The following is a 19,860-nucleotide window of genomic DNA, read 5'->3' as shown; positions in this document are numbered from 1 at the left end:
TAAAGGATTTAATTTACAACACAATCTCTCTGGGAATGGAGTGTTAAGTAGCCAAAGCCCACCCAACAGATGAAGCTTTTATAAGTCGTAAGAGACGACATAGCCTCTTGATCTTCTCTCTCTCACCTTTTCGCCTCACCTCTGCGGGTTCTCGCCCTGCGGGGCCTATTAGTCATCTTGTCTGTGGGAGTGAGGCCATCGAGGGTGCTTGGTCTCTGTTCTCCCAGAGCCCTGCAGAGAGGGAGGTGCAGGTGTGGTGTCAGCAGAAATACAGTATACACTGTAGAGAGATGTATAAATAGAGAGATGAATAGCGAGAGGTGAGAGCAAGATGAGGCTGAAGATGGATCGAAGGGATTATGATGTTGTTGATAATAAACAGGGACGGAGTGTAGCGGGAGCACATCGAGAAGCTTTTACAGCTATGGAAAAACTATATTTTTTAATAAGGGAAAACAAACATTTGACTCAGACTGGAGCACGCAGCAGAATACACCACCCATTCTCTTTCTCACACATACGTGCACATTTGCAGATACACAAACACAGAAACGTAAATTTAATTTACGCCTTGAAGATTGAGATATTATGGCTCCAAATGCTTGCATATAGGACACAGGAGGGACATTTCTTCTTTTCAAACACTTTCTATTTGTACACTATGGACTCCTGAGATGTGAAGGGATCCTTTTTCCAGTCGAGATTATATTCCCCACACTCGCATGCTTACTCATACCTACTGCAGAAAAATACATTTGAGAGCTTATTTCATTCTTGGCTGTGCTGGCATTAATGTGAAAATATGAGTGTGGCAGCTGAAGAGGACTGATGCTGGAGCCCTACATTTCTGTAGCCTTAGTTGTAGCTGCAACAGCGGTAAAATTGCAGGAAATAATGTAGCAGATGGTGTGAACCAGCTTTTCTGAGTGTCAGAGATCAAGCACAGGTTGCTCTGTGGGCCTTTTAAGTGTACTTTTCTACTACAGGCACATGCAGACATGTAAACACTTGCATATGCACACCAAGACAGTCAAGTAAGAAACGGCTAAGCATACTGTAGAACTATGATCCCCCTGGTGTCGGAGCAGATGGTGTGTCGTGTAAGATTTTCTGTTGTTTTCATGAACAAAGCATGAAACTAGTTTGTATTCAGTGTCGATTACTGTTGAGTGAATATTGGAATCTAAGAATGCAGATGCAAAAACATCTTACATCCATTTGAACATGTAATTTAATTAGGCTCTGACTCCAATTAAGTCTTTTCATTAAAACGGGAAAATTTGTCAGTAGGATGAAATAAGTAATGTGTCTCACAATATAAGTGAAATTTAAACAGATGAACCTTTATTACCCGATCTGTAGAATTATAGTGATAACACTGAAGTGAAAGCCACCTGGGAGAGAAGAAACATTCCAATGTCAGAATTAAAGTGACTGCAAATGCTCCTTCACCAAACTTGTGAGCACCCCTGACTTAAGCTCATCCTGTCTGTCAGACTGTTATTACCAAACAATGATTATTTCTTGCCCTTTTACAGCTTTTCTTCATACTTTATTATTTGAGAAAGCCCAGAGGCTGCATCTAAAATTCATTATTTCACAAGAGGAAGCACTGCCACCCGCCCAAATCATTTTCAGTCCCCAGGGGAGGGCAGCCCACAGAGTGAGAAGCAGGTACCTGTCATACCTTACTCAATGTGACCATGTGACTGATGGCTGCCGAGTGTGAATTCCATCTCACTCCGGCCTCACACTAGTTTCTCTGTGTTGTCAAAGCTTTGTACTCCCAGATGGTTCACCAGCTTTTTGCCTGTGCGCCTCTTTCGATTTTACTTCACCTCCATTTTTCCACTCTTATTTTCCTACCCTGTGGGCAGTCGCACTCCAGGTTACCCAGAGAAAACATGTTGCATCATGTCAACATCTAAATTAGCTGTTTTCTTGCATAAAAATTAATTCTTAAATGTCACTAGTTAGTTTTGAAGTTTTTTTTTTTTTTTTTTTTTTTCCCAAACAACTTTTTGTACATTCTTCTCAGTGAGTCCTTCGATTGGCTCCAGACCCCACTGTGACCCTGAAAGAGACTCAGTGGATGGAAATAAATGAATAAATATTTGTATAAAATGTGGTGTAGCTCATGGCCAGCATGAGGCATCACAACAGCTCATCTGTCACTTCACAGTTGTTGGGTGAAATGCTTGTAGTTGGAAAATGTCAACTGAAATGAAGGAATAAAGAAAACGGCCTTGAGTGTTAGAGTCCATCCAGATATAAAAAAGTTTTGTTAGACAAGTTAGAGTGAGGGGCTGTAGAGGGTCACACAGTGGAGTTACCACACATTATATGCTGAGTATGTAGGTATCGAAACTGATTCAGTGAAACAATGAGCAATACACACTGTATGATCATGTTAACCTGTAGGTGTGCCCTGCTTGGTCACGGTAAAAGAATGACCCACAAACCTCCAAATAAATGTCCAATATAGTGGATCATGTAGGAGACCTCCATAGCAGCAGCAGCCCCCGCTCTCCAAGGTCCTTTTTCAAGATCAATCAAGATCAATACCGGCCTATCAGCTGAACCAGCCTTACGAGCCCAGTGACATTTTCTTCGAGGCACAGACCAAATATCCTTGTTCTGTGAAGGCTGAACCAGCCTATCTCTGTTCTCCGCAACATTACTGTCTCACATACAAATCTCTTTCACTGAATTTTAACTTGTCAGTGGTCTTAATGTTCCATCATTTGTTTGTGTTCTCTTAAGTCCTCATCTTTTTTTCATCTCAATCGTCTGTCATCTGTCTTTGAATTTTCTTTTGCTTCATTAGTTTAATTCCCTTTCTACGCGTTTGTCCTTTATTAGTCTCAGTTTCTCATTTTCCTGCTTTCTCTTACTATTCACTACTTTTTTATGTGTTGTCTTACTGCTGACCATCCATTACTTCACCACATTTTATTTACTACAGTTGTCATACTTTAACTCCTACCTGTGTGAGTCCTCAAATAAAAACGGACACACATGAGAAATTTGGCTCTACACTTCTGAAGTAATGGATGCGAGTGTGATAATAGGAAAAGAAGTACATTAACCACATTACATGTGTCCCAACACACTGTAAGACATCATAAACAGCAGCATGGACCAGCTCCTCATTTCACTTGATTACTTCTTCCATTTTCATCCATTGCAGTCGATAGTCTGGGAGGAAGGGGTAGAGCAAAAGAAACATCAAGACAGGAGGAAAACAGAGTCAGCTTGTGTTGATAAGGGACTTGACAAATACCCTCAATCAGCTATGACTACTTCCTTTAGTCTTACCAACCATGTCTCTTCAGATATCAGTGAAGCTTCTCCACTGCCAGTGTTTTGTTTGTGTTTAAAAATAGTCAGGGTCCAGTTTTATAACTTTGTTATATCTTTAACTGCATGGAAAAACCAATAGGATAAAAGGAGGATGTTCATTTTCTGTTACGAGTTCATGCAAAAGTGGCATTTAAAACGTTTTTTTCAATGTCTGTAAAACTGCCTCTGCTTCCTCTACATGACCATAGTCTGTGTGCGTGTGTGTGTGTGTGTGTGTGTGTGTGTGTGTGTGTGTGTGTGTGTGTGTGTGTGTGTGTGTGTGTGTGTGTGTGTGTGTGTGTGTGTGTGTGTGTGTGTGTTGGTGTGCCGACAGAACCTATAGATAACAGTTATTAGCATAATGCTCTCTGTATTCAGATAACAAGTTATACCATTCTTCAGATTAGCTGACTGAAATAGCTTCAGTGTCCATCCACTCAGTCACTGCACACTAAGGTACTGGCTAACCTGCCATTAAGAATGAGGTCATGGAGGTAATGGGTACTTTGCAGCACTTAATGGAGAAAAATGGCTCTGGTAGTAAGTTAATATTAAATGTAATTATCTTCTCAAGTTACTTCACATAGTGGTGTTGCCTTAGTTGTCTCTATTGTCCAGACTGAGTCAAAGTCTGGTTTACTTTCTGTCTTGTTTGTTTGGTTCTTGGTCCATCACTTTGGTCTGGTCACTTGTCAATTTAGAAATGTAATTTGATCAACTTTTCGTCCTTGTTTAAGCAGATTAACATGTTCCATCATTACCTGACAGCAAGCATCAGTTTTTAATGTTACTGAAGGCCGTATGTGCAGTATTAAATTAAATAGTTGGAAAGTTGTCCTGCTGATGATTTTTGGAGCGATGTTTAAATCCAGCCAGAATATTGACAAATCAAGACAGGCACACAAATTACTATAGCTGGTCAAATTATATATATGACTTTGGCATCATGACTGATCTGACCTTGTCTATACCCCTCTGGGTCAGTTAGCATTAAGATGAAATAAAATAGTGCGTTGTGTTGAATGACTCTAATCATTAGCCATCTGTTCCAGTAGCTATCTGTCATTCTCATTAAGATATTTTACATTTTTAGTAGTGGGAGAAAAAAGAAAAACTGACAGTTTGCACATGTCTCTCCAATTAAATTTAACCTCTTCACTTCGCATCATAAATTTAATTTAAAAGAAAAAAAAACTTTTCTGTTTTTGATGGATGTCAATTTCTGTTTTAGTGCAGGAACATGCAAGAATTCATGCTTCTGCAGGATTTTGCAGGTTCCTTAGAGAAAGTTCCCCAGGACTAACTTTTGTTTTCCCTGTTGCCCAGTGTGTTGTTCAGTATGTGCTCCTTTCTGAGTAAAAATCTTTGTATGTTGGTGTAAGTAGCTATGTGTGGGGTGTGTAGTAATTGTAGGTTTGTCCCCCGCTTCAGTAGTCTGCAGTGCATGTGAGTACTCAAGTGCTTAAACAAGCTGCCCCTCACAAAAACCAATAAATTTGTCATAGTCTCTGTAGTTATTTTTGTAGCTAAATATTAGTCATTGACGATAGTGTCTGTCAGATTATATTAGTAAATTTGTCATTAATGCTTTATCAAAGGATGTAGCGGACAGATGTTGTGCAAATTAATTGTCAAAGTCTATTTCTTTGTGCATTTTTTAAAATCAAACAACGATTTCAACTGAAGGATGCTCTGGACACAATTTAAAACCATCATTTCTTAATTTTAAAAAAGAGGGAGAAGGAGAGCAAAAGATTTTTCTCAAATATCTATGTAATTGAAGAAAAACTCAGCATTCTACACTCCACCTCTTGGTATTTGTATTCCTGTTTCCATCCTCTCAGAAATGTAGCATCAATTTGGGTACAATGCAGCAAAATTGACAGTTTGTTCTTATCTGTATGTATGCCACAGCATATCTCACCTAGCACCAAGGGCTGCTGTTGTCCATTGATATTCAAGCTCAGCGTGCATGTCAGAAGTGCTTTGTCCGACAGCGCGACACAGGGGAGACAGTGTTTGACGGCGCGTCTTAGAATTTAATTATGTACAGCTGCTTCAGAGCAAATAGAATGATCCGTAGGATCAGCAGATGTGACAGAGCTTTTCTTGGGCTGCAAAACACACAGGCACGAACACAAGCGCTTCATACACATTCACATTATGCGTGCATACACATGCTACACAACTGTACTCACACAAGTTAAATGAAAAGATGACACAAGGACACTTCAGAGGCTGAACCACATCTAACAAAATCTGTCTGCTGGCAAAAAAAATGTCCACTCTGTTTCTGTAAATGTCACATACTAATATCCTGAAGGATTTGTGGCTGTAGCTTCCGTGTTTCCATGGATCAGGATGGTTTATAACATTGTAGTGCTGCAGGCAGCGAGTCCCAAATCAGCAGGGCAAATGTTCTTCCAGTCTAATTAGTAAGAAGCCTGGAATTGTCCCTCTGTCTCTCTGAGGAGAAAGTATCAAAAATAACAAACTCCCCCTCTGTGGCGCTGGATTAAATACAAAATAAATAACGTCTGTTGTTGATTGCTTTTAAATGTTTAAGGGGTTTAAATAGCTTGAGTCTAGCCTCAGGTATAAATATATTGAGGCATATTTTAGTTGTTAAATAGAGCGAGGACATTAGTACTTTGCTTCCAGAGTGAAGCGACATATTCAGACTCTTTCTTATTGCCTGTGTGTGTGCTGTGTTCTTTATGCGAGTGTGCTGTACAATGCATATGTGATTGCGCGCATACAGATTGTATGTCTCGCTGTGGATTCAAATTGCCAATGGCTTCATCACAATGATATAGTGAAGGCTTAGACTGACAAGATTGTAGCTTCTCCTGACAAATGAAAAGGCAGTCAGTCAAGCAGACAGTTGTGCTGTGCCTCCAGTTATGCTCTCATCCACTTTGTCATGCATAAAAGGAAATGAAAGAGGAAACTTATCTTTGTCTGTCGAAAAATGTCAGAAAGATAAGGCAAAATGGTCTTAACACTTTCTACAAATCCCTCATGCTCCCCTACAATTATCGACAGTGGCCCTTGCTAAACATGTCTGGGAAATCTCCGATTATAGTGGACAATACTCGGTCTCAATTTCCCTGAAGCCCACCAGAGCTCCACACCAGATGGGTATTGACAAAGCGACAGAGAGAATATACACATGCAGAGCAAAGTAAAGAGGAAAAAAAGACAGAGCACCAGAAAAAAAACTAGTGAAAGGATGCAAGGCTTGACACTGGATGGTCAGCCTGGCATTGTCTTGGCACCTCAGAGCCTCTGAACTTATAAGAGCCATTTATAAGCACTGTGCCGGCAGCTTAGACAGGGAGGATTATCAAATGACACTTTTAGCCTCTTAAGCAAGCCACAATTGCAGCCAACATGGTCCAAGAGAGCACAAGACAAAGGACTTATAGCGAGGATGAACGCGAGTGCAAGGACTTAGCTAAATGTCAGACAGCTTGTGTATTGTAGATGTAACTTTTATGCGCTATTGTTTCTGTTGTTTGAGTTGCTGCTGTTCATGTATTCTTTTCTCTGAGCAAAATGGGAAAGGGTGAGGGAGCTGATGCTGGGGAAAAAAAAAAAATAGTGAAAGAGGGAGGGAGAAAACGAGGAGGATGAAGACGGAAGACAGCCACCGGTGGGCAACTGCCGCAGGACGCTTGTAGCTAAGCATTTAATCTCCCACGCTTGGAGAATACAAACGATCTTGTAATCGTCCCCGACCTTGACATGAACAGCAAGGTCGCAAGGGAGCCGGGCTATTTTGCATTTCCCACAGATGCTTTGCCGAGACACGCGCAACAATTAGTAAACTGGAATAAAAAAGAATCAAGTCTGTCTTACTCCCCTCTTCTTCCTCTTCTTCTTCCTCTTCCTCCTCCTCGTCTGCTGCGTCCCGACACTCCCCTCAGGGTATTTACCTGGCACACCCCCAACCCACAGCTGCCTTTAGCAGATTAATTATGATAAAGGAGGAGCCAGTGTTTCCAAGTCAGTTCTGACTGTGTGTTGGGCTTAAACTATTATTATTTTTTATTGACTAGTCTATTTTTATATTGTTTTTTATTTGATTTTCAGCCTAGTCTATGAAATGTCAAATGTAATAAAAAAAATACCCATCACAAGTTCGTGGATACTAAAAATGATGCCCTTGCATCACTCAGTTTTTCCACCCAACAGTCCCAAAACCCGAAGATGACATAAAGAAGTACATGAAAGCCACTGGAGTCAGGAAACATTTGGTGTATTTCTCAAATATTTAATTTTCCATCAATTAGTCCTAATCTTGATTGAGTAATTGATGTACAGACTAATCATCCCATTCGTAGTTTGACAGTGTGTCTGTGTCTGTACTAGCACAGATGTTGTGTATTAGACAGTGACTGAACACAAGAGTGTATGCTTGCCTGTATACTGACACCTCAAACTGAGTAGGAGGGTGATGGTGTATTAATGTGTGTGTATAAGCGTGTATGTGTGCCTCTTTGCGTCGGCCCTGGATCACTTTTAGGTAATTAAGGGGACTTTTGTCCTCCAACAACAGCACATTACCCCTATTATTGAATATGCTGAGAGTTTAGATATGATTATACTCTAGGCAAATTCAATTTCTGTTTTCAGCAGTTTGATTGTAAAAGCCTGGACTGGGCTCTTTTAAGTTAAGCCAGTGTGGTTTTTAGCCTTATTCCACAGGGGGATAATAGAGCTGACCCCTTCTCAGCATCTCAACTGACTCCACCTCAAAACAGCAATAGCACAACGGCCACTAAGTCCCTTTGGGATGTGTATTCATTTCCTAGTAATGGTCACAGTCACAGTGTGCCATAACTGAAATGTAATGTTATGACAGACAGCTGTAGCTTTTGTTGTACTTTGTTTAGCTGTTAAAATCATGGTTTCATTTTCACTATTTTTTAGTGTTGTTTTCCTCTGTACCATGACATTGAGGTTGTTCATACTGTGCTATTTGTTTCTCACAGTACTGCAGCCAACAGGCATCTCCTTTATATTTGCCCTGGTTTCCATGGCAAATAACTGAGCTTGTTAACATCAAAGGTAAAAAAAACAAAAAAAGGGCAGACAGAAGGCTTGAAATTTGAAAAGAAGAAACTGGTAAAACTAACTGGGTCATTTAAGGGTGAAGTTTTTCTTTTACACTAGAATTTCTAATTTTTTTTTTACAGCACGGAGAGTGTGGGAGTTAAGGGTTGTGGAAGGTGAGAACTCTTATTGGTGATTTTATAGGGCTTCCTTCAGCCGCAGAAAATAAAAACTGTGAAGCTGTGAAGACTCTTTACTCGTCATAAAGTATACTTTTAATTTTTATTAATTTCTTTGCATGTAACATGTATTTATTTATACATAAAAACACATGATCTTTGATCAAATAGACTCTAAACTGGAGTTGTCAGTGAATTTAACTGTGTGGATGCTTTAGTAGAAGTTGTTCAAATTTGTTAATATTGATCTTGCTTTCTCGTGATCATATGAATAATGTGTAAACTCAGGGAAGGTTTCCAACTTTTTAATGTCTAATTTATTCCCACGGACATTTTTGCAGATGGGCATGAGAGGCACCACATGGGGGTGGGGTGGGGGCGGGGGCGGGGGGTATCATGCTCAGATATCTTTAACTTATGTTGTGTATAATGGGAATAACTACATAGACACAGCGCTTTTTTTTTTGAAATCTTTTTTTTTTTTCTTTTTTTTCCCCCAAAGTTAATGAGAAATCGTGCTGAATAATTGTGATCTCAATATTGATCAAAATAATCGTGATTATGATTTTTGCCATAATCAAGCAGCCCTACCCTGTTTGTACCTTTTAATCATGCACTTTTTACTGCAATAACCGCGAGGCATGTGAGCCCATAAATCCAGTCCTCAGATCACAACAAGAGAAGAGGTTCCTGGTCAAGCTCATAGAGTCAGGAAAGATCAATCCAAGGTGGAGCATTTGGTGGGATCAGCATCTTTTTGACTTGCTTTAAGTGCAAATAGATTAAATCAGGGGGAAGAAGTGAGGTGTCCTAGGCAGTGAGTGGAGAGGATGCTGGCGTGTGCAGTGTGCATCTTTGCATGCATGTGTATGTGTGTGTAGGACAAGTGGCTTATGAACATGGTTAACTGTGTGTGTGTGTTTGTGTTTGTGTGTGTGTGTGTGTGTGTGTGTGTGTGTGTGTGTGTGTGTTGACGGGGGCTAGAGTAGGTTGGGCAGAAGATGCAAGTTCTACTTGCACTTTGAGTGCACTGACACACTCAGGTATACATATTTTTGTGTGTTTGTATACGGATGTGCACAAATATGTGTGAACGAGTGCTGAGAGGTGTTAATGAGGACACCTGGTTGTTTGATTTTTAGGGTTTGTATTTTTTTTTTTTTAAATAAAAGGATTCTCCTTGTTAGCACTGTGTTATAACTGCGATCAGGACTGGAGGTGTTTGGCTCGAGTTTACGCTTTTTCTATTTCTGGTGCATACTGTGTAATTCTTATTGTTACTATGTTGTAATAGATGTGTTTCCTTTTGTTTTATTTTACTCTCATATCTAATGCAGTATTAGTTAAAATCAAGATGAATCCAAGCCTTGATTTGTGTAAGGCAGGAGATATAATGTATATAATGGAAAATATGTTCTTTGTATTTATACAGTGAATTTGTTGTCAAATATGTAAAGTGCCTCTGAGAATGAAATGGTACTCCTCACTGGTTCAAAGTTTTTCAAATGATGACATAACATCCTTTGGACTGGACATTTAAAATTGCTCCTTGCTGTGACATACTAGGATATCATGAAATTCTGTGTTCAATTCTTCCTGTTTGAGGTCTTAAGTTTGCATCCTGCTGCTTTACTAGAGTGGGTGAGGCCCCTGATACAGCCAGCCTGTCTGAGTAGTCCATCATAAGTTATGTTATTATAATGTTATTGAATCTGTTATTGAACCCTAACAGCATGTTTCATTTATTTATTCAAAGTTTAGTAGCACTGCGCTGTCATTGGTGACAAATAGTCACAAATATGATTCATAGACCTACCAACTTCAGCTGGATATGAAACCGCAAGGACACAATACTTTTGTCTGTCTCAGCGTGATTAGTGAGCTTGCTGATGAGCAAGGTATATTTTTTGCATTGTGCAACTTCAGCTGATCTCTATCTTGTACCTGTCTCTGTGACTCTGTTCAGAGAGTCATAAAGACAAGTAAAATATGTGGATACAAACAAACGCTTCCCTGTCTCTTTTTTTTTTCCTTTTTTTTTTTTCTAGATTTTATTTTACTCATTAGCTTTCATGAACTTTTTTTTATTTAGTCTTGCTGCTTTCATAAATAAACACTCTTCTTTTGCTTCTTCAGCCCTTTCCGACCCAGACGAAGATCCATGTCGGAGGACCTACTGTGGGCGGGGTCGGCAGTGTGTGCTGATGGCAGAAACTGGCCGTGCCGAGTGCGTTTGCCAGGAAAAGTGTCGGCCCTCTTTTGTGCCGGTGTGTGGCTCAGACGGCAGGTTCTACGAGAACCACTGCGAGGTTTACCGCACCGCCTGCCTGGAGAGGAGACGAATCTATGTGGTGCACAGCAAGGAGTGCTTCTTCAAAGGTATTGCTTTACTGCTGCATTGATACACTGACACTGCAAAGGGCTGCTATACACTGTAAAAAGATCTAGTTCAACAAGTTATTTGAAATGACCAGCAGCTGGTTTAAAAAGTCCAATTTCCAATAGTTATGCTGTTGTCTCAAAAGTAATGTGGGAGTGATTGAAGTTTAAATGTTGTATACAGTACCTTTAATGGCATATTACATCAGTTTTAATCCAAGTAGTTGCAAAAATGTAATATTAATTTATATATTAATTCATTCAGATTTCCATATATTTATTTGATAACAATATCTTGAAATGTAATAACTTCAGCTGTTTGATAAAAATGCTGCATGTGATTCAGTAAATTACTGAATTACTGAATTTGAGATAATATGAAAGCCTTAGGAAAAGCAAACAGATATTAGAGTATGTAAACATCATATAGGTTGTTACAGTTATTACTTTTTTGCTGTGCTGTTGCCACACCACAACAAGAACGCAGAGATGCAGCACAGACTTTGTCTTTTATGTCTGACTGCATTACTGAATCTGGTGCAGGTTAACACTTGAGTGAGTGAAAATTGCCCCCAGATTATTTTCTGATACCTCTGCAGCATAGTTTTGAGCTATTTCAAGGCTGCAGTGGGGCTTTGACTTTAGTTTGATGTTGAAACATTTAAACAATAATAGAGTTGTACAGACAAACAAAGCAATTGTTTTGTTACACGTTGCAACCTGTCAAGCTCTAGTCACAGACATCAATCACTGTGGAAATCATGCCGTTTCTGTCAGCCACCTTCTCAGTCAAGATGAAAGAATGAAATCATTTGTAGTATGGCACTGAAGGCTGTGGCTCAGGGTGGAGTTTGTCTGGGAAACGATGGCTAAGCACTGACACTGGCACTCAGACACTAAGCATATTTTATCAGGACCTGTATTCATCTTCTCTGTGTATTCTGCTGCTGTAATCACACTCCTTTCAGTTCAATCAGCATAGTCACTTGGCAGTTGGGCCTATCGCAAACATTGGCATCTAAATAATTTATAGTAGCACGCTAAAAGTTGATTTAATGATCAGTCTAATTGTGGAATTATAATGCTGAGTTTTAAATTCAGAAGATTTTAAACATCTATGTCATAAACCCTGGTGCTCATGCAAACATTTGTAAGTTCATTTAGTATGTCCACATACAGTCTAACTCCTGAGAAACTCCCCCCCCCGTACTACCTCTACTACATCAATATCCTGGCACTCACAAATCACCACTAGGTTACTGAGGATCACCAGCTCTCTATGGTAAATCATTAAAATGTTCACTCCGTGGCTATCACTCATTAGCAGAAGTGCACTCTCAGCATGAACAGTCAGCATTATTATCCAACAAACAGCCCAGTCGCTTCATCATGACTTCGATTTAAAGGTAACAGTGCTAGGTAGGGTTTCTGCTAATTTTAACTATACATAACACACACACACCATCACAAACACACAAATATATATATGTTTTTTTTTTTTGTTTTTTTTTTGTCTTGTTTTTTTTTTACCAATGACTGGGAGTTGACAGCCACTTTTAAATACTGCAAGTATGCATGCGTATGTGCAGTGTACCTGCTGGCATCTTCTCCACTTAAAACTTTCTTTGTCCCTCAGGGTGTAGATGTAAGAAATTAAAGCTATAGTTAATTAGAGTGCATGGCTTTGTCAATGCTGAGCAGAAATAAACATGCACATGCTCACACAAACAAACATGGCATATAGCACTTTAAGTCCTATCACGTTAGGGAGGGAAGGATTCCTGGCACACACCGCCATGCATTGCTAATCCACATCAGGGATGTTCAGTTGGAACATTAGGCTTAAACCCGAGATGTCTGAATGAAAACCAGCAGGAGATGGAAAATGTTGGAAATCAGTCATATGTCACGGGAATCCCGTGTGCATGTGTGTCTCCGTAAATGGGAAGTAATTATTTCACCTGACATACAAAGATGTCATTGGGAGGCATGTCTCACTGTGCTGTGCTAGAATCATTATTCACAATTATCCTTTTTCAGTAGTCACTGGAGGAACTGGAGAGGTAGTTCAGTGGTTAAGTTGTCTCTGGCCTCTGGCTGGTGGTGATCTTGTTCTGCTTTGTTTGAATCCTTACTGTCTCACTCAAAACTCTGGAAAATAAAGCCTTCTTTAAAGCCTGTATAACCAAACATTGGTATGGCCTGCTGCAGAATGAGCCACCTTGCTGGCTTTTTCCTCACTGCCCTATGAATGAAATTTGTGTCAGGATTTAGCAGGTGCTCCAAGTCAACAAAAAAAGGACCAGAAAATCTGCTGGATAAATTGCACTTGGATAACACAACAATATTGTATAGACAAACGGGTAATATTCAGGGAGTGCTGCATTGTTGTTCCCTTGCAGTATTTTGTTTCACTTTGAAACAAATTAAATAAAAAGTAGATGAAACTACATTTTCTTTTTGTTTTTGAACACATTGATTTTTTTTCTTTCCAGTTTCTCCTCTGTTTTTTGTGTTTTTATTATATATTTTGTGGCCCATTTTTAGAGCCCAGAGATAATTAAATGCTAGATGGCAAAAAAAAATAAAAAAAAGTTTTTACTCTCAGACGAAATAGATGTCTTTGGTCCCTGCGGCTATGTAGGAAGCTACTTGGTGAAATCATTTTTTTTTTTTTATGCGTTTGTTTTTTTTTTTTTCTTTTTTATTGTAATTTTGGTTTCAACTTTAAACCTAAAAGCTCAGCTCTGAAAGCCAGTTTCCTCAGGGCTATGGCCAAAGTCACAGTCTCAAATTTGGCAAGTACTTATGCAGGCTTTCGTATGCAGGCTTTCGTTTCAGCATATCTGGATTATTATGATTCTCTGTGCACAGCCAGTTCAAAACTCTCCACACTGGCAAAAGAAAAAAGACCACATTTCCATTGTGCCGACCTCATTTCAGTAGCTCCCACTTACAGAACTGATTTTAAGGTTTTGTTTATTCATATAGCTTTGAGTCAGAATGTCATTTACAATCACTGTTCGACCACCAGGTCACTCAAGACATCTCACAAAATATTGTTTTAAGCTAAAAGGCGACTTTGTCTTTTCTGCTGCTGCCCTGAGGCTGGGGAATAGCATTCACCATTCACACTTTTGTCATCTGAAATTATTATTTGCATGCTGTGGCTGCTGAGCCTGCACGGTCTTGGTTATTGACAACATGATCTGTCAAGACATTTCCAAGGGACAAGTATCCTTTAAAGTAAACTGCACAATGGATGACTGACAATATGAACATTTTCCAAAAGCCTGATTGGACAATACCACTGTACCACTAACTAAATAATTTTTGCACAGGTACGCCAGCCATGAGGTTGAGTCATGTTTTATTTTGTGTCCATGACACATTAGGATGTGTTAGGCAACCTCTCTCATGCATTGTGTATAGTTGTGCTTGAAAATTCTCTTTTGCTCATATGGTTATTATTTTGCTTTCCTATTCCTTTGAATGGGAAAATGGTCTCAGACATTTGTGTGATTTTTTACACATACAAACACAAACAGACACCTTTTGGTTTCATGATTTTTAATTAAATTTTTATTTTATTTTTTCTTCAGGCAGTGGGGAGAAACGAGGGAGAGTGTTAAATGGTTCAAACCACTGTAGACCTGTTGAGGCAAACATAGCTGCAGAGGTGAAGGAATCTACTACTCAGATGTCGGTGGGAACCCAGATATTCTCTTTGATGCCGCTTGAAGGAGGCTGTAGTCTGCTTCTAACCTGATAGGACTGGTGTACTCTAAAGTGTTTGGTGATGCTTTGGTTGTTTGTGACAGACAGGAGAGGTGATTGCATAGAGGTTAAAAAGGATGACAGTAAAGCTCTGGATGGAGCTCTTTGTTCTGTCCTGTCAGTGGTTTCTATGTATTTACACTAAGACTGTTTAGCTGGTAATCCATATTAACTTAGCAATAAGTGTGCACGGTACAATAGACAGTAGAATAACAATGGAGGAAGAAAAAACACCTATAAAATTGTATTTTCACAAGTAAATAGATAACTATTAGAGAATAGTAAAAGAGAGACAGAAGTGTAAGGAAATGAAATAGGATAAAGGGGTTTTCATTACTGCATCTTTTCAATAAGTTGAATTCTGTTTTCTTTGCAGCACTTTGAAGATTACTCTGAGCTAGCTTAAGCTATCCACTCCACAAAGACCCTGCTAAACAATCAACACCGAAACTCTGAATGTCTAACATGAGTTAAAGTCACCAAGTCAAGAATGGCAAATTGATAAATAGCTTCAAAGTTAAGTTATTTGATCCCAAATGGCTGCATAAGGGGCACATTGTCAGTAAAAAAGACTGATGGGCCAGCTGCACTCAATCCTAATAACCCATTTAGATTGTAATTGCCAAAAGCCATAAAACAGGTTTTCCTTGAGGATGTCATTTTTTTGTTTTTTTTTTTCCACCATGTGAAAAATGACATCCTCTCTTGCCAAGTAACTGATGCCATAAAAGATGATAATACCTTTTAATAGAGAGGCAGTGCCACCCAATGACTGATTGTTTTTCAGACATAACTATCCAAGTTGATATGTGTATATTATTTTTTCCCTGGATATTACTTGGCAACAGAAACATTTTGAAACCTGGGACAGTATGAGCTCATTTGTTAAGTATTTCTTTCCTTTTCGACAGAACTGAGATTTTTTCAAAACATTGTTAAACAGCGTGTGATTATGTTGAATGGTAAAGCAGGACATAGTCTGGTCTCTAAGAGAAGTGAGTTTTCACCAGAGTGTAATACAAACAGAAAATGAGGGAAAAATGCAGTAAAATGCAAAGACGCAATCACACATGTGGCATTGTGCAAGCAGTTTATTAACTTGCAATTTATGAAAGGTCGTTTAAGACCACAACCAATCACTCTGCTAATTTGTGAAATTAGCATGGCATAGATAGACCTTTTCTCTCCCTTCTGTATGGTGAGCACTGGGCTTCAAGTCAACCTATTCCTGACCTGACTTTGATTGCAATCTCTTCCTTCTAAAACCATTTTAAAAAGAACTAATGCAGTTGATCAACCACTTTCATCTTCCTGATGAGTTGGAAGAGACATCTGTTTTCATAAGGTGCTCAGCAGGGGCGTTCTTTAATTCTTTAATGCATCCTGCCCTGCTATGACCACTTCATTAGGGATGAGTGTTGTACTGGTGATACTTCGTTGTGATGATTTTGATCAGATGGTCAATGCATTTCCATCTGCCAGATGGAAAGTAGAATGGAGTCTCTCCAGGGTCATAGCCTCAGTGAGGATAGAACACTGATCCATCCATCTATTCATCTGGCCACCCATCCATAAAACCTATTACTCCCAACCTTTTTGCCTTATAACCCATTAAAACAGTGTCTACTTGCAACCCCTAGTCACAGGTGGTATATGTCCACTGAGTGTGATAGGAGTGATATTTGCAGAAGTATGTTTTTGTGTTTCTATGCTGTTAATCATCTCAGATTTCATTTGTGACCCCTTGTGAGGATTCCTGACCCCAGAGTTGGAAATCATTGGATTGAACCAGCCAGTAAATTGTTGATTGCCATATTTCAGTGATTACAGTGATCTTGAGATTGAGAATTCCTTTGTATTTTCCATCCTCCATCCCTCCCCTTAAGCCATTCGTCACCTATCCGTGTTTGCCATGTGTCCCACTTTGAGAGGCGCCTCAACCCTTCTGATTTCTCTTTATCATACCGACCCGTTCGAGGGCAGCCACAGTTATTGTATTAGCCATCAAAGCTGCCCCCCTCGTCTTTCTCTCTCCGCCCTCTCCGCAGCCCATGGCTGCACTCTGCCTCTGCCGTCCATCTTATTGCTCACTAACCCTCTGCCCCCTTCTGTGACTGAGGCCATTAACTCGGTCACGCAAACACACGGCTCTCATAAGGAGGATCAACTTTGGGGTGAGCTACAGCCCTATAGCTTTAGTTGTGTACACAGAGGCTGGATAGGGTCACAGCAAGATGCTTTTGAAGGTGGCAACTATGTCAACTTTTTTTTATTATTATTTTTTTTCATTTTTCTTGGAGTGTTGCAGTGTCTTTTTTTGTTTCACACTCTCTTTTTTGCCAATACTTTGTAGGATTTAAATGACTAAAATATTTTGCGTGCTTTTATAGACATGTCAGACTTTTGCTGTGTGGTCTTATTCTGTCAAAACTGAAGTAACTGTGATGTGAGAGCTGCTATAAAATACACTTTTTTTCACGCAATGTCACAAAAGTAGGCTGCAATCCCACTATTTCTCTGTTTGGTGAAATGAAGAAGAAATAAAGTGTCTGGTGGCATTTATAGAATCCAGAAACCTAAGTCAACATTGCAGTTAACTTTAAGTTAAAACCAGTACTTTTTTAGAAATAATCGAAGTATTTTTTTCTTGATTGTGGTGCAGAGGCCTTATTTTGTCTTGTTTGAAGACCTTTGTTTCTAGAAAAATTCTTGAAACCACTTGATTTATACAGTATTTTATACACAAGTACTTAGAAACATTGAAGTGTGCTTCTTGTTCACCATTTGTATCTGTGGTGTAAAATGAAACAATCATATTCATGTGTACTTACTGTGTGATCAGAACATGACTGGCATGAGTTGAGTGAACTCCTCAATTAATGTAAAATTACCCTTCATTAGTTCTGCTACACCCTATTAAACGACACCATTCAGCTCTACATCACAATGACATGTTTTATAAAAATGCTCACTTTATAACTCAACTGTGTCAGCAGGGTGTAAAGTTGTCCAGGTCACATAATGTACCATTGGACCAGAAGTTGTCGTCCATCTCTCTGTTAGGTTAATAAGGACTAATGCCTGCTTAGGCTACCAGGTGTAACATGTCCACTCACACACACCGATACACACAAACACACACCTAATACCCTCCAGGCATCCCCTGACAGCCTTTTATTTGTTACACTGGGCTTATTAACGAACAGTCCAACTAATCCCATCTTTCTTTTGGTGTTTTTTTTCCTCCCAACACCTTTCTCCTCATTTTCTCCCGTCAACAGTCACATGGGTTTTACCGCATTAAGTTGATTTCCTCCCCACAGATTCATTATGGTAGAAGCGTTTGCTGTATGAAATGGATGCCCTGTCCCAGATAGAGATGTCCCCTGGCCCAGCTCTGGTCTCCTGCCTCATAAACATCAGTCTCCCCTCTGAAAACTGAAAGCTCTCTTTGGCCACTGGTGTCTCCCGCTGCTTTGGTAGTGGGACACAGTCAAGGATACTGCACCAACAGTATGCTGCTTTCCTGTCAGCCACTGATAAGGCAACAGCTGACATTTTGAATCAGGCTACACCCGGTGTGATGTTTAGGCATGATGAAGAGTAGAATCATGATTTTCTGAAGCCTCTCCTAACATTGAATACATTAGTAATTAATGGTGTGTGGTACTGCTTTAGTTTTATAAGCTAAAAAAAAATTGAACAAATGTTTGGGTTTGACAGAATACAAAACAGTCCCACACTACAGACAAGCAAATCAAGCAAAGAAAATTCTGTTTCATGTGTTGTATTTATCACACTATAGTGCGGCAGAGATATCTTTCTCTGGCGTTACTTAGCGAAAATAATATATATATATTTTTTTTAATTAAATGTTTTTATTTTTTACTTTAATAAAAATAACACATATACGCAATGATGTACAGCCAGTGAACACAGCGTAACATCAATAGCACCCCACGCACAAAACCAAACAAAATAAGATTAAAACAAAAAAGACCCTCCCTAGGACCGGGGGAACAGTTAATATAGACATATTAGTTGGTCAAGGATGATGGTTTTGATTTTGGTCAAATAAGAGACAAGAGTCAACAAGAGATTGTGAAAAATACAGAAACACAGTAGACCTGACATGAATCTACTGATGGTTGGGATTCCTTGAGGCCAGCTTAATGTGAAAATAAATTAGTGAAGCTGCTTCACTTGTTGGCAGTGGTAAATAGCTGTACTATGTCAAATCTGGGCACACTTCTTTATTGGAGCCCTAAAGGTAATACGATTTTTTGTAGTAGTCTAGATATAAAGGCCTTGACCCTGAGCCGACAGCTGGCTGTCATTGAGCGTCTGTAGCTGACCATCGCCTGTGGCTTCTGTGGTACATCCAGCACCATTGGCTGTTGTCGGTCCTCAGTTTGAGAGTGTTTGTGAGAGAGAGCAGTCTGACTGACTGTAAATCAGTGAGTTCTCCTATTTGTATCTACTTATAGCTCCGGATCTGTTTTCTTGTCCTGTTCTACAAGCAAATGACTACAAGCTGATAAGCCAGAGCATATTAAAGTAGTGTCAGTTGCAAGTCAAATGCAGTTTTGAGTGATGTTTGAATGATGGTTTTTTTTATTTGTATTACAAATACAGACCACTGCCAAAGTATTTTCTGTTATTTTTTTGTCTTACGTTTAAATATAATTCATTCAGGATCTGTAACCTTGATAAATGTCCAAATGCACATCATGCAGCAAAATATTTTGTTGCATCTTGATGTGTTTGGCTGATGTACCTTTTTCCACAGTTGTGGTATCTTAATTACCAGAACCTTTAAGAAATTCTAAAAAAAAATACTTGGGAATCATGTCTGCTTTATTAATCTTCACATGAAGAATAGTCGGTTGGTGTCACAGATAAGTGACATTTTTGTATCACTTTTCACAAATTCGGCATCCTTCTCTGACCAATACAGCAGATTTTGAAGGGTTTATTGCCTGGACACGTTTCATAGACATCTGCATTTGTTAGTGTTTTATATAATGGAAATTGCAGAAGCTTTTATTTTATCTTATTCTGATCCACATTCATAATCCAGTCACTTTCTTCTCTAGTCTTCTGGCACACTCTGCTTTTTGTTCTT

General features: G+C 39.3%; 1 protein-coding gene across 1 annotated transcript in view; it reads left to right on the top strand.

Moving 5' to 3' along the window:
- Window positions 1-19,860, top strand: part of fstl4 (follistatin like 4) — a 196,909-nt gene that overhangs the window by 59,191 nt on the left and 117,858 nt on the right. The window contains exon 4 of the mRNA XM_022762535.1: window positions 10,716-10,958. Coding sequence (XP_022618256.1) covers window positions 10,716-10,958 — 243 coding nt within the window. The remainder of the gene's footprint in view (window positions 1-10,715; window positions 10,959-19,860) is intronic.

This window comes from Seriola dumerili, unplaced genomic scaffold, assembly GCF_002260705.1.
Source record: "Seriola dumerili isolate Sdu_G_001 unplaced genomic scaffold, Sdu_1.0 BDQW01000449.1, whole genome shotgun sequence".
In the NCBI taxonomy this organism is placed as follows: Eukaryota; Metazoa; Chordata; class Actinopteri; order Carangiformes; family Carangidae; genus Seriola; species Seriola dumerili.
Note: the sequence above shows the minus strand (reverse complement) of the source record. Positions and strands in the feature narration are given on the sequence as shown.